We start from the raw sequence: 15,805 nt of genomic DNA on the forward strand, positions 1-15,805 counted from the left end.
ATGCCGCGCTTGTCGCTGCTCTTGCCGCTGCTGCTTCTGCTGCCGCCGCTGTCCCCAAGCCTCGGGATCCGCGACGCGGGTGGCCGGCGCCCCGAGTGTGGTCCGTGCCGGCCGGAGCGCTGCCCGGCGCCCGCGCCCTGCCCGGCGCCCGGGATCTCGGCGCGCGACGAGTGCGGCTGCTGCTCTCGCTGCCTGGGAGCGGAGGGCGCGAGCTGCGGGGGCCGAGCCGGCGCGCGCTGTGGCCCTGGCCTGGTGTGCGCGAGCCGGGCCGCGGGGGCGGCGCCCGAGGGCACTGGGCTCTGCGTGTGCGCGCAGCGCGGCCCCGTCTGCGGCTCTGACGGCTACTCCTACCCCAGTGTCTGCGCGCTGCGCCTGCGCGCCCGGCACAAGCCCCGCGCGCACCCGGGTCACCTGCACAAGGCACGCGACGGCCCTTGCGAGTTCGGTAAGTCGGGGTCGGGGATCGGGTGGGTAGAGAAGGGGGTATTCCAACCCTCTGGGGTGTGGAGCGAAGGATCCCCCTGCCCAGTGGTGGACAGCTCTGCCTGGGACTCAGTTTCCCTTTAGGGAGCAGTATTTCGTATCTCTCCTCGTGCTCAGAGAGACTGGGGCGAGAATCCTTGGAGATGCCACTCACCGTGCTAGTCGAATTTTTGGTGAGCCTGCTACCCCTTTTGGTACGTAAGTACCTGCTGATGCAGTCACTTATTTGTAGGCATGGTATGTTTGCCGGGCAGGAGACTGGGAGTTGAGGAGGGGGATCAGAGTTCCCAGGTATCCAGCGCTAGGTGGATTGTTTGAATGGGGAGGAAGGGAAGTTGAGGATGCGGGAGGAGGATGAGTTCCAGACTGGGGAATCGGGAGTCACCAGGCCATAGCACCAGAGCACCAGGGCCCCAGATGTGGGATGGGGCTGAGCTGGGATGCTGAGGGAGCTCCACCCAGGAAAAGTAAGACCTCTGGAGATGTAAGATCTGAAAAGATTGTGGTGCTATTAGGGGCAGACCCAGGTTTCGTGGGTCTAAATAATATATAATTTGGAGAGTCCTGTCTAAAGTAAAGGAATAGAACTGCTAGGGATTTCGAAACTTATTATGAAATGTTAGGGACTTAGAAACTTAAGCTTCATTAACATCAAAGTAAAATAATCTCTGTGTGCTATAGTTGCCCACTCTCTTTATGTACCTTCTGAAAACCAAACAAAAAGAAACCAAAACATTAGTACTGCTTTACCGGCTTCCTAAGCATGAGTGTATCCCGCCCATTAGGTATTGGAGAAGTGCCCCTGTGTACTCTGTCTGGAGTGGGCAGTGAAGAGTTTAGGGTGAGTGAGAAGGTGACCAGTGAGTCCCAAGGAGCCTAGGTTTCAGCCTGGGGTTCAGGCTTCTGGGAAATAATTCTGGCCCAAGTCCAGACTTTAGGGCCTAAGACAATGTAATGACTTAGCTTCAAGAAAGAAGCTTGGGGTGGGGTTCTTCCCAAGCCTTAAGAAGGATCTAGTAGTCTTTCCCCTCAAGTAGTTCAGGTAGATGTACCCAAGTCCAGGAGACACAATGGGTTGTTGGAGACAGGGCAGGAAGGCTCCTGTCCTGGGAAACGTAAAACCAGTGTGTGGCCAGTTGAGCACAGGAAAGTCACCATTGACTGTTCCTAGCTGAAGCTCCCCATGGAGCACAGAGCTGGCTGGGGGTGCATCTGTGCTGCCGCTGGCTCCCTGAGTGGCCCTGGACAGGCCCCTTCTCCTCTCTGGCCATATCAGCCCCAGTGGAGTCATTGTTGAGGTCCCTCTCACTTGGAACAGTTTGTCTCCGCCATGTGGCACTTAAGCAGTGCTGTCTCTTTCCTTTTGCTAGTTCCTATCACTCGTTTTTATAATCTGCTTTCCTCAGCAGTTAATTCACAGGCAATTCTCTTTGTCTCCAGACAGGTAACACTTTAACTCCATATGCAGGAGACATAAGAAATGCTGACCAGGTCCCCAGACTGTAAGTGGTGCTGATGGTCTCAGATAATTTCTCCCCAGAGTGGCATTCTCTTCCTAAGAGAAAGGCACCTGAAAGACATTCAGACCAAATCTGCTGTTATACAGAGAAAGAGACTGAGACCCAGTAAGGTCAGAGCCCTTGTCCAGGGTGACCAGTAAAGGATGACCAGCTCCCTGGTCCCAACACCCTGTCCAGTGCTCTTTTGGCATAGGACTTGATAGTATTAAGTCAGGCAGATGGTGGTTACCATGGTTACCAGAGTGAGGCCAGATGGCAGATGGAAACTCCATACCCCTAATTCACTGAAAATTACCAAATGACAAGTAAATGTGACAGCCCCTCCACTCTGATCTACGGGCTCTGACGCCCACCCCAGGCACAGACCCAGGGAATAAAGATGTTCACGGGGCCACACGGAAGCAACTCAGAACTGCTTTTCATGATCTCATTAGCGACAGGCGTCAGGCCTCCCCGGGATTCAGCCTTTCTTCCGCATCAACCTTTGTGTCATCCACCACAGAACCGGGCACTGTTTGCCTGTCACTCTCTGTCCTGAAGTGCTTGTGTGGCCTCTGCCCTTGTGTCCGGATAAAGCATGAAGGTTTGGACAGGGGATGTTTCCTAGCCCAGGCAGCAGCTCATTCTGTGCTGCCCTAAAGCTATCTTTTATTCAGAAGACACAGCGGGAGTTTTTTAACAATGCCCCTGGGGACCCCGGTTGAAGGGAAGCAGACTGTGAGTCAGAGCAGGGCTGTTCTGCTTCAATATTGGCAATAAAATCACCCCTCCTGACTCCTTTGGAACCCAAGCACCTAGATTTCATGGAATGAGGCCTCGGGAAGTATTTATTGTGTTGGTCACAGTGTGTGAAGGGTCCTTATACATGCCTCTCAGGAGCCTGGGGAAGCAGTTTTCAGGCTTAAATTCTGCCCTTTCCTCCTATGCCCTGAAACGCCCCAAACTGCCACATAATGAGAGTGATCCTTTGATCCACACACATGTACGCAAGACTCGCATATGAATAATTCTTACTGTTGGAAATTGCTTTTGCATCCATCTTTTTTTTTTTTTTTTTTTTTTTTTGAGATGGGGTCTTACTGTGTCTCCCAGGCAGAATACAATGGCTTGATCACAGCTCACTGTGATCCTGGGGTCAAGGAACCCTCCTGCCTCAGCCTTCCAAGTAGCTGGGACTATAGGCACATGCCATCATGCCCAGCTAATTTTTAGAATTTTTTGTAGAGACAGGATCTTGCTGTGTTGCCCAGGCTATCCTTGAATTCCTGGCCTCAAGCAGTCCTCCCACCTCAGTCTCCCAAAGTGCAGAATGAAACTTCCCCCTTCGGCCTGGCACCTAAGGCTTGCAATGGCCTACCCCAAACTACTCTGGGGTGTCCTCTCCTTTCCCAACCATCCTACCAGGCCTCGACCCCATGGACCCACTTGCACACCCACCAAAGGGTTCCCACTTCTGAGCCTCAGTTCATGCTGTGCCTCCCCCTTGCCAGCCTTGGGATGCTCTCCCCATCCTTCAAGGCTTCTCTCAGGAGCTATAGCCCAGTGCTAAATAGAGGGACAAGTGACGAACCTTGGGAAAAACAGGAAGGTGGACCCATATTGAGAAACCCCCAAGATTCAAGGCTGGCGGGTGCACAGCACCTTACTGATCAGGTTGCTAGCAGACTAGCTGTGCAGCGACCATCTGAAAACAGCCAGGCAGGCCAGGCACGGTGGCACACGCCTGTAATCCCAGCACTTTGGGAGGCCAAGGCGGATGGATCACAAGGTAGGAGATCGAGACCATCCTGGCTAACACAGTGAAACCCTGTCTGTACTAAAAATACAAAAACAAAATTAGAAGAAGGATGCAAAAACAATTTCCAACAGTAAGAATTATTCATACTTGGGTCTTCAATACATTCTGAATTATTGGTTGAGCTTCTCACTGGTAAGGTGGTATGGCCTTAGTATTATGATGATGATGATTGCTCTCATTACTTTAAAGGCTGGACTCTTCAGTGTGTGTGCCCTATTTGTTAGCATTGGGAGAGGGTTGGGATCCTACAGACAGCAAGACACCAGGGCATTGAGCCCTGGCAGCTTCAGTGAGCTCCTGAGACCCTGAATCTTAGAAAATACACCTTGGTTGAAATTCCAGCTCCACTTAGAAACCTAGGTCTGTGCTAATATGTGTTACCAGGTAACCAGGAGAGGCAGCAAATGCCACTTCGTGAGAGGGACAAAGAAGGGGGTTTGTGCTCAAAACCCTTTCATGCCGAGGGAGGAGATCTGAGGCGGAGGCTGCAGGGAGCAGGATTAAGCTGTTTCTTGTTCCACATCATAACGTGACTATTAGCATAAATTATCAGAGCTGTTCAGTGCATTGATTATTAAAATCTTTGGTTGTGTGCTTTTTAATACAAGCAGATGGGGTCCTGGGGGATGGCTTGATATTCTGTCTTTCCCTAGCACCATTAACTTTAAAGAAATCTCAGAGGCATTTGGGAAGATTTTTTCTTTTCTTTTTTTTTTTTTTTTTTTTTTTTTTTTTGAGACGGAGTCTGGCTCTGTCACCCAAGCTGGAGTGCAGTGGCCGGATCTCAGCTCACTGCAAGCTCCACCTCCCGGGTTTACGCCATTCTCCTGCCTCAGCCTCTGGAGTAGCTGGGACTACAGGCGCCCGCCACCTCGCCCGGCTAGTTTTTTTTTTTTTGTATTTTTTAGTAGAGACGGGGTTTCACCGTGTTAGCCAGGATGGTCTCGATCTCCTGACCTCGTGATCTGCCCGTCTCGGCCTCCCAAAGTGCTGGGATTACAGACTTGAGCCACCGCGCCTGGTCAAGGGAAGATTTTTTCATTCCAGCCATCAATGACTGATATAATTGACGAGGTAGGGGGACAAAGCACCACACGCTATAATAATAATAATATTGATCCCTTTCATTTGTACAGATCCACACAGTTAATAACTTAGTCACATCCATTTTCTCCCTTCACCCCAAGGATGGGAGGCTGTGGTCATTTTCTTCATTTGCAGATAAAAAGGAAATGATTAACAACTTGCCCTAGCTCAAGTGGTTGGCAGCCAGATTCCTGGGCATTTGAGTCTCCCTCTGGTACTGTTTTTGCTCACCCCACAGTACTGCCTCCTGTGACCATGTGCATCTGGGTGACTGTCTTACCTGCTGGTTAGCCCTTGGATGGTTGGATTTGTGCAATTCTAGGGCTATTGCTGGCACAAGCAGAAGGAAACAATATCAACAAGGAAGAGCTCTAGGGGGATGAAGCTTCCACATTCACAGACTGGACTAGCTAGAAGCCATCCTCCCTCCTGCAAGCCACATCATTCCTGTGAAAGGCAAGCAGAAAGGAAAGCCCTGGTTCCTCCAGCAGTGTGGTGGCTCTGGCAACAGTAAGAGTATGTGCTTGGCTCCCCAGAGTGAGGACTGTAGTCATGGCCCCTGGTACCTGTCATCTGAGGCCAGAGGAGGGTCTCATGCAGGCAAAGAGCTTTAGAGGAGACTGCCTAGGGACAGCACACCCTGCTGAGTCCTCAAGTCCCTCTGCAGAGGTCTTTTACATTCTGTAAGGGTTCTTGCAATTGTTCCTCACAGCAGCCTTTGGGGAGTGGGCTGGGGAGGGAATAGATTCCTGTGCCCATTTTAAAGAAGAAGAAACAGGCCAAGGCCTGGCAGAGAAAGGATTTGAACCTGGACTCTTCCACCCCTGCCTGCCACGCTGTCCTTCCTGCCTGTGGTGGCAGCCATGACATTGAGCGTTCCAGTGCCATGCTGGAGTGAGCCCTTGGGGATAGTAGGAACTGGAAATGTCCTGCTGGTGTCGAGGACACATTGCTCATGTTAGGGGTTATCTTCACAAGAGCTGTTCCCTGGGGGTGATGTTTGGGGTGTTTCATTACTGTCTAGAAAAGAGCTAACATGGCAGGCCTGTGACCATATCCTCAGAAAGACTTGCTGGCAAAGTTGGCCCTGGGCTGGTATCTGGAGACTTAGATTTCAGGGGGGTTCCACTTTTCTCAGAATTGATGAGAGTGGCTCACTGTGCCTGAACTGTACAAACATGTGGTTTATGGGGAACCCCTGCTTTCCTTCTCAGAGTGTGGAATTTAGGTATTCAGTTAGGCAGAGAGTGCCCCTGTGGCCAGCTCCCAGTGAAAAACCCTGGGCACCGGGTCCCTCTTGAGCTTCTCTGGTAGACAGCATTTCTACCAGAGAAATGTGACTCCGTGGGGAGGGCTCTTGGAAGCTTGTGCCTGCTTCCCCTACCCTGACTTTTTCCCTTGACTGATTTTGCCAGATGGGAAAATCCTTTCACTGTAATAGATCACAGCCGGAGTACCACTGTATGCTGAGTCCTGTGAGTCCTCCTAGTCCTCCTAGGAAATCATTGAACTGGAGAGTTGTCTTGGGGATCTCCCAACACAATGCCTAAGCAACTCACCTCTTATTCTGGAACGGAGACCATACAGATAACAAATGTTCCACTTTAGAAACCAGTGTGGGAGTGAATGGAATCATGGTGCTGGGTTTGAGTCCCTGTTTCTCCGAGCACTTTACCTTTCTGAGTCTTGGTTTTCTCATCTGTAAAATGGGGATGGAAGCAGCTACCTCACAGAGCTGGTGTGAGGATTAAAGGGTAGTGTACATGGAAGGGTCCTCTAGGGAAAAGGGAGGATGGTGTTAGCACAGTGGTTCAGAAGAGCTTGAGATCTGGAGCCAGATCACTGGGATCATAGCCAACTCACTCTGCACCCTTTAACCCTGGGTAACCCAGGGCAGCGCCACCATCTGGCAGCTGGTGAGATTGCTGGAGAAATAAACAGGTTAATACCTGTAGGCAGAAAAGTGCTTAGTACACAGTGAGCGCTGTGCTGATAGCATAATTACTGTTATTACTGGTACTGTGATAATTATTTATCATAAAGAGCTACTATGGATAAAAATATTTTAAATTTAAAATCAGATATGTTAAAATTAAAAACAGGGCTGGGAATACAGTGACTTATGCCTGTATTCCCAGAGCTTTGGAAGGCCAAGATGGGAGGATTGTTAGAGGCCAGGAGTTTAAGACCAGCCTGAGCAACATAGCAAGACCCATCTCTACAAAAAAAAAATTTTGTTTCATCAGCTGGGCATGGTAGTGCATGCCTGTAGTCCCAGCTACTCAGGAGGCTGAGGCAGGAGGATTGCTTGAGCCCTGGAGTTCGAGACTACAGTGAGCTATGATTGTGCCACTTCATTCCAGTCTGAGTGACAGAATGAGACCCTGCCTCAAAAAAAAATTAGAACCAGATTATTATGGCACAAGCAACATTAAATTTTTTGAGGTCACAGAACAACTGTTCTGTATCTTGGCTATAGTGGTAATTACATGACTGTATCCATTTGTCAAAACCTAGAATTGCACACCAGAAAGAACGAATTATGCTTTATGTAAATTTAAAAATAAATAAATAAATAAAAATTTAAACATCCCTTTAATGTGCTTTGACCTCCCTTTAAAAGCAGGGCCTCTTTTGTAAAAGAATGGGTATTTTTTGTCACAAAATCAGTTATGAAGTCAGTATTTCCAAGACAGCCTTTCTTAACTGTAGTTGTTGAAAGAGAGAGAGAGACTGAAATATGAGGAGAGAGAGATGAATTGTGATTTACTGGTTTACTCATTTAGGCCTGGAAGGCCTAATGAAATGATGAAATCACATTTTAAATGTATGACTTTACATGAACAAAAGTAAACCACGCTGACTGAGAGTCCCCTTGGTATCCAGGTCCTTCTGACTGTCACCACAGTGAGCCACTGGAGCACCGGTTTGGGCTCCCCTGGAGGCGGCATCCCAGCACTTGTGTGGTTGGGGAGGCGCTGGCGGAACAATGTGAATAAATTAGACTGCCTTTGTCATAGCAGATAGGGCTCCTGCCAGAGAGCTCAGTGTTGTGGCTCTCTGTGGCTGTCAGGCAACGTTAGACATCTAGGATCTTGGTTCCAGGGGCTTTGGCTACACTCAGGCACATGGATTGGGCACCAGCCTTCAGAGGGCCCTCAGATGGGCACAGCTGAAGGAGTGGACGGATCAGATAGAAGAGGAGGAAAGCAGCCTGGGATGGGGAGGCAGTCTGCATTCAACTCCCTGCTGGGCTGCTGGGACAACCAGGGGCTACGGGGCTCCAGAGGGTCGCCCCACGGTCAACAGGTGGGAGTCATAGGCTTTAGCTCTAGGTGAGGATGTCCTTTCTTACCAGTAGAGCCCTCCAAAGACAGAATGGCCTGGCCTGATAGGTGGTGAGTTCTCCATCCCTGGAGGCATGCAAATGGAGGCTGGGTGAGCATGTCATACATGGTCAGACACAGAATCACAGAGAATTAGGATGCTAAAGAGCCTCTCTAGTTTGAGACTATGGCTCTAAGGCAATTTTCCAGAGATTTTTTTTTTGGCACTGGCTTGACAGGGTCTGCTTCCCGGTCTGTCTGGAGGGGCCAAACTAGTCTGCTTTCTGCACCCTGATCCTCCTGTGCATTTGGGTGTGATGCAACCCTGTCCATCACCTCCTTCCTCCTGCCTTCTGTCTCCTCCCTTTGCCATCCTTTTGTATTACAGCCTTATGCAGGTGCAGGCTTGTGGAGAACAACAGGGCTGTCCTTGAGTCACCAGGCAAAGCCCTAGGAGTTCTAGACTCTGCAGTTTGATGACCTGGAAATGAACATGTTTGTTCCTTGATTTGTCATGTGTGTGTTCATCCAGTCATCTGTTTGCTCCTGGCCCTCACTTGCATATCACGTTAACTTACGCTTTTCACCGTCAATCCGTGGTTAGATCAGCTCGACTGCCCTAGGAAGCAGGGGTGTGATCCCCACCTTATTGATGACAGCTGTGTGTGAGCATTATCTGGCCAGGCCTCCACACTACACCTTGCCCAACACACTGTGGTGCTGGATGCCAGGGTGGCTGAGTTGCTGTCCGGTGCAGGTGAGAGCAGGTAGAAACGCCTAGCCTTGATTATTCCAGCCCAGCATGAGCAGAGCAAATGCCAGACACAGGGAGGAAGGCAGAGTGTGGAGTAGCAGCTTGAAACATCTAACATCGGGTCCTGTTCAGAGAGTCCACACCCTCCCTCTCCTCTCTGTCATGTTCTGGCAGTATAGAACCACATTTGTCTGATTCCCTGATTTGCCCAGGCTTGGGTCGGCTTCTGGGGATGGGGAGGCAGAGGGAGTGGGGGAGCCTTGGGGAGTCTTTACTCTGTGCATGCAAATGGGCATCTTGAATGGACCACAGGGGGTTGAGCTCCGGGGTGTGTGCAGCTGTTCTGCCTGGCATTCTTCTTCCTGACGCCCTCCACGTGGAAGGAGAAAGGCCCATCTGTTAGAAGACTGCCGTTGGTGGCGTGACACCAGCCGCTTTAGGAGTCGGCTGCCGTGTTTCCTGGTTGAGTTATAGCAGATGGCAGCCAGAGCCTGGAACAGGCCTTGGGAGGGAGCACTGAGGCCCAAGCTCTGCCACAGATGGTGCTGGGGGACTTTGGGAAGTCGCCCTTCCCCTCTGGACCCCTGTTTCCCCACTGGTAAAACAAAGATGGATCAGGAGATCGGTAGGCAGCTTTCCAGGTCTGAGGAAATCTCTCTTTTAGGATTCCTGCCCAAGTGTGACATGCCGCTCCCCTCATTTCAGGACATCCCAGCAGGCTCTCAGTGGGCAGGGAAATTCAGAGGTGGATTGCTTGGAACCTGACAGGGTAAAGGTTGCATCCCCTTGTCTCCTCCTCTTAGCTCCTGTGGTTGTCGTTCCTCCCCGAAGTGTTCACAATGTCACCGGGGCGCAGGTGGGCCTGTCCTGTGAAGTGAGGGCTGTGCCTACCCCAGTCATCATGTGGAGAAAGGTATTTCTGTCCAAGAACTCATGCGTCTCGTGTGTGTGTGTGTGTGTGTGTGTGTGTGTGTGTGTGTGAAAGAGACAGGGAGAAACAAAGACGTGAGTGGTAAAATGTTTTTCTTTTAAGTGTGTTTGTATATATGCTTTTATAGGTGGGCCAGAGGATGAAGAAAAGATATCTTCTGTACCACTCCTCTGCCTCGAAACTTCTACCCCAAAGCTCTCCCCTTAGAAGGGGACATTGCAGCCCTTCCTGTGCCATTTACACCCTTGGCCACTTAAGGACCCAGAAAGCTCTGCTTTTACCCAGTCTGCATCAGCTGCAGTGGCCGTGTGCGTGTGTATCCTGCTTCACTTCAGGGCTGTATTTCAGACAGACCTGGCTGATGGCAGAAGACTCAGTCCTATTCCAAAACCAAATCTTCTAAAGACTAGTTTTTGAGAGAGCAGCAAGGATCACAGTGTATGTTGTCCCCTTAATGTCAGCAGGCCTGAGACGGGCGTTGAAATTCTGAATCCTTCTGTGGGATAGTGGTGATGTTTGTGTCTTTGCTGTCTGGCAGAGCGTGCTGTCTACATGTACAAGTAGGTTTAAAAAATGACTGATGTCATTTGCATAGGAATGAGCAGTGTTAGGGTTTCAGTCTTTGAGTCAGTGGGAGGAGGAGGAAGGAGGAGGGTGAGGAAGCCTGTGGGATGGTTTTTATCCAGAAATGCTTTTTCTGAGGCCCCTCCTGGCATTCCTGTCCCCTGTAGGTCATGCAGTCCCCTGAGGGCACCCAAGCGCTGGAGGAGCTGCCTGGGGACCACGTCAATATAGCTGTCCAGGTGCGAGGGGGCCCTTCCGACCATGAGGCCACCGCCTGGATTTTGGTGAGTGTTTAGGATTATTGGATATTATTGACTGACCATTAAAAACCATCCTTTATATTTCTACAATGCATTACATGTTTCAAAGCTGTTCTTACCCGTTTCTCACTGGCCCCTCCAGTAACTGTGAGGCAGGCAGGGCAGGTTTCAGATCTGCTGGGAACACATGTGATCTGCTGCCAGGGGCAGAGTGATGGCCCCACAGTGATGTCCACGTCCTCACCCCCAGAACCGTACAACGTTACATGGCAAGGTGGTGGGAGGGAGGTTGTGGTTGCTAAACAGCTGAGATAAGGAGATTTAAGATAAAGAGATTAGCCTGGATTATCCAGGTGGCCCAATTTAAAGGTGAATCTTTAAGTATAGAAGAGGGAAAGAGAAGAGTCAGAGGCAGACTGAAGTGATTCGACGTGAGGAGGACTTGACCCACCATTTCTAGCTTTGATGATGTTGGAAAGGGCCACAGCCAAGGAGTGCCAGCATCCACTAGGAGCTGGAGAAGGCAAGAAAATGAGTCTCCTGAGAGCCTTCAGAAACGCAGCCCTGCCGGCACCTTGATTTTAGCCCACTGATTTTAGCCCCCTTTGGGCTTCCGACCTCCAAAACTGTAGATAATAAATGTGTTTGTTTTAAGGCACTCAGCTTGTGGCGATTTGTTACAGCAGCCCAAGGAAACTAGTACACCTGCCTAAGGTCACCCGCTGGTAAAGGAGGAAGGTGGCACATTCGAGTCCTCTTCCAGAGCTCTTTCCTGCCACTCGCAGCACTTTTACTAAGATGAAGAATGCCACATGTTCGAAGGAGTGATGGAATGAGGAGATGGGCTCCATGTTGGGTCAGTCACTGTACCTTTCTGAGCCTCGATTTCCACTGTTGTTAAAAGAGGGCTTCAAACTGAATGACCTCTGAGGGCCTTTGTGGCCCTGACAGTCTGTGATTTACCTGTGAGTCTCCTGTAAAAAGAAGACCATAATGCTCACACTTCCCCCCCGACTGGCATGAGTTTAAAATGAGCTGATGTGCATACCCCAGTGTGTGGCCCATAGCATGATTTGTAATTGATGGAAGCAGTTGGTTGTAACAAGAGAAAGCAAAAGAGAAACAAGCTTGTTATGGACCTGGCTGTGAGTATCCTCGGGGTGCTCCCTAAGGACAACCTCCTCATTCCACCCACAGCTCTGGGAGGCTTGGTGACTCTTCTCCACCCAGCTGAGAGATTGGGAATGCAATTGGTTGTGTGGTTTTTTTCAATCAAGCACATTCCCTCATTTTTCAAATGAAGCACATTCCCTCATTTTTCAAATGAAGCACATTCCCTCATTTTTCAAATGAAGCACATTCCCTCATTTTTCAAATGAAGCACATTCCCTCATTTTCTTAGGAGAAAAGACAGGGACAAAGAGGTTATCTCTGGTGATATTTTGTAGAGGCTGTCCCTATAGGGAATACTTTGTGGATAATTCTTTGGTCAGTAGATTTTTGTTCTTTTTTTAACTTGAGGTATTTTCCAAATAATCTATACCTTGCACCTTTAATACAAAATGGTATACCATTTACAGGTAGCTCGCAGTACATGGCAGGCATGTGGAGGAATCATTCAGATGACAGCCACAGTAGGGAGCGTGCCTTTCAAGAGGGTCCCTGGGAAGGAAATTTACCTTCGTGTTCCTTGGCAGCCAAGGCAAGGGGAGAAGTAGAGCAAGTTTACCTTATTCTGAAAAGGAGGAGGTGTGCAGACTTTATCATTAAGAACTAACTAAGGAAGTCATTTTGCTGTACCTTATATAACTGTATAAACTTGCCTGTTGTATTTCCAGATCAACCCTCTACGAAAGGAGGATGAGGGTGTGTACCAGTGCCATGCAGCCAACATGGTGGGAGAGGCTGAGTCCCACAGCACGGTGACGGTTCTAGATCTGAGTAAATACGGGAGCTTCCGCTTCCCAGCTCCTGATGACCGCATGTGATGGAGAAATGTACATGTTCTAAGTCATTTTTAGTATTTTACATCCAAGTTATGAGATATTTGAAGTGGCTTATAAGACCTGTAATAAAAAGGAAGAAAAATACATAAATGGAGAAACCAGGGAGACAGCAAAAGAAGATTAGGAACATACTAAGATGAGCAGTAGAATCTCTGGTATATTCTGCACACATCTCCCTCTGAGCTTCTTAGCATGCAAAGGCAAGAGCTGTGAACATGATGTGTGTCCATGAGATGAAAAGACCAGTTGTGTTTTGGGGCTGGAGGGAATATTTCCTCTGTATTCTTCTAGAAAGAGCACTGAGAGAGGTAGCAGACAGTGTCATTGTGACCGCGTCCATGTGAAAAGATTCTCGCAAAGAAGATGCCTGAGCTTCCTTTATGTGTTCCTGGAGCTCTTCCTTGTTCAGGATGCCTGAGCTTCCTTCCTGGGGCTCAGGCCTTGCCTTCCTGTCCTCAACACTATATGCTGCTTCGCAACACATCTCCTTGTGGGTGGGGGCAGAGAGAATCTCCACATTCCCTCTGGCCAGGGCCTCCTCGTCGGTAGTCACACAGCTGACAGCTGGGGTTGCATCTGTTCCCTGCCCACAGGTGAACTGGGAATTCGGGAAAGGAATCACTTTATAAGCCAGCTTTTGCTCCATAAAAATCCCAAAATCTTTCTGGTTCACAGCCACAGACGTTGATCACTTGCTCATGTTCCATGTTATAGCTGTGAGCTGGCTGTGGCCCTGCCCCGTGTGCGCCCCCTCATTCAGGACCCAGCTGGAGGAACAGCTCCAGTGTGGAACATGTCCTTTCTGTGGCCAAGCTGCACACACCATTGCATTTAAAGTTTCTGCTCGGATCTGATGTGTGCCCCGCCCACTTACAGACCAATCAATAGGTCTGGGATTCCCAGTGGGGATCGTGTGTGGGAGGATGTGTGCTTCACTCGCCAGAGGCAAAAGGGCAGGGATTGCATGATCCCTTTTTTTTTTTGTTTCTTTTTAAGACGGAGTCTCACTCTGTCACCCAGGCTGGAGTGCAGTGACGCGATCTCGGCTCACTGCAAGCTCCGCCTTCTGGGTTCACACCATTCTCCTGCCTCAGCCTCCCGAGTAGCTGGGATTACAGGCGCCCGCCACCACGCCTGGCTAATTTTTTTGTATTTTTAGTAGAGACGGGGTTTCACTGTGTTAGGCAGGATGGTCTCGATCTCCTGACCTCATGATCCGCCCACCTTGGCCTCCCAAAGTGCTGGGATTATAGGTGTGAGCCACTGCGCCTGACCTGCATGATCCTCTTACGGGGGAGCAGTGGTAAACAGGCACCATTACCAAGACTGATCAACAGGTGCTTAATAGAACAGGAAAAATTAGAAATAAGTCTGATAGCGTTTCTCAAAAGCAAGAGGATTTTGCCGTGGTTTTAGTTATAATACTCTTTTAGCCACTACTGTTGCACGCCTTCTATGTGCCAGGCCTTACTTCTGGTCTGTAGGGGGTCACAGAAAAACAAAAAGTGGACATCATTGTAATACAAGGAATGCGATGTTAGGGGAATGGGAGGAGATGTTAAGGCACAAAAAGCAGCTTAGAACTGGGGAAAATGAAGGAAGAGTCATCAAGGAGGTGGCATTAGGGTTGAAGGGTGGGTGTACGCGAGTAGTTAAGAGGCCCTAGAAATGGGGAGAAAAATATGAAAATGTAAAACTGTGAAATAGGAATTCAACAAAGAGTTAGGAGATTGGGTCTTAAAATTGTCTTCCTGATGATATGTGACTTGTTTTATATAGACATGTTTCCAGTTTTAAATATATATATCTATAATTTTCAAATACACATATATTTTGAGGCAGAAATGATTCTGGGGTGTGAATACATCAAAAGGATACCATGAAAAATTGTGGAATTTTAAGACAATCACTGCTGCCTGGGTCTTGGGTTCCTTCTGTGACACACAGTATTGCCAGCTCTGGCTTGCATACCTCCAGGGATACAGAGCTCACTACCACTGATAGCCATCTGTGGATTTTCCAATGGTTGAAAAGGTCTTCTTCTTATTAAGCTGGAGTCTGCCACTCTGAAACGTCCACCTTTTGGTCTTGAAAGTATTTCTTGGGGCTCCACAGGGCCCTTCACTCCCCATTGGCACCATTTCCTGCTGGGGAGAGATTTGAAGTGAAGGATCATTTCCCCCACCTTCCATGTAACACATAGTTGATTGTAACAGAGCAGGCTGACTTTCGCTAATTCTTTTTCTCCTTTTCTTCCTAGGGTCTTGATCATAGGATGATGGAAAAGTCAAATAATGGATCTTTGTGCTTCGTGAAGAGTTGGAAAACCTGTGTTTGTAGATGACCCCTTTTGTATGTTTTTAAAAATTAGATGCAAACTAGATTTGTATGCAGATGTAGTTTTTAGCAGGGCAAACAGTGAGAAACGGATTTGCATGTGGCTTTTTTATACTTTTGAAATGAATTGTTCCATGAGAAGTCTTTTTTTAATTACTCTTTTCCAGGGAGATCACAGATTGGCACGTTTGCAATTTCTAAAGGGCTCGTGTCAGCTGTGACTCTTTACCTCATTTGTCTGTGACCTATTAGTGGTGCTCTGTGACTTAGCGTGCATTGTAGAAGGAGGGATGAGGGTCCCAGTTGTCCTCTGCCTGCCTGTAACTTGCTGTGTGACCTGGACAGGTCTCTTCCCCTCTCTGGGCCCTGGTCCCTTCATCTGTGAGTATAGTGTTCTTAACTGGATGTTATCAATGTCCCTTTTAGCCCTGCCATCCTAGAGTAAGATGGCCCTTTGGAAAAATTACAGGAGATGTGATCTTAGTGTTCTTTCTAAAATGGTATTCCCTCAGAAACAAATTCCATTGCTTTACCCCAGGGTGTGGACAGCTGGCTGTAGCTCTTCTATTCCTACCTTTTCCCTTTTAAGGAGACTTAGTTTTATGTGGGATGCTTTACCAGACTCAGGAGCACCTTGGCTGGATCTTTGGAGACCAGAGCATCCATTTATTAGCCTAGCATTCTCTTTTTAAAAAATTTTTTTGAGACAGGGTCATGCTCTGTCACCCAGGCTGGAGTGC

The 15,805-nt window shown here is 48.9% G+C and overlaps 1 protein-coding gene across 1 annotated transcript; it reads left to right on the plus strand.

The window, feature by feature from the left end:
• Positions 1-15,756, plus strand: IGFBPL1 (insulin like growth factor binding protein like 1). The gene is made up of 5 exons (XM_010370001.2): positions 1-445; positions 9,771-9,880; positions 10,630-10,746; positions 12,561-12,719; positions 14,989-15,756. Exons 1-4 carry the CDS (start codon positions 1-3, stop codon positions 12,708-12,710), a joined length of 822 nt encoding a protein of 273 aa, XP_010368303.2. The 3' UTR covers positions 12,711-12,719; positions 14,989-15,756.
• The last annotated feature ends 49 nt before the right edge of the window (positions 15,757-15,805 follow it).

Source organism: Rhinopithecus roxellana, chromosome 16, assembly GCF_007565055.1.
Source record: "Rhinopithecus roxellana isolate Shanxi Qingling chromosome 16, ASM756505v1, whole genome shotgun sequence".
NCBI classification, from domain to species: Eukaryota; Metazoa; Chordata; class Mammalia; order Primates; family Cercopithecidae; genus Rhinopithecus; species Rhinopithecus roxellana.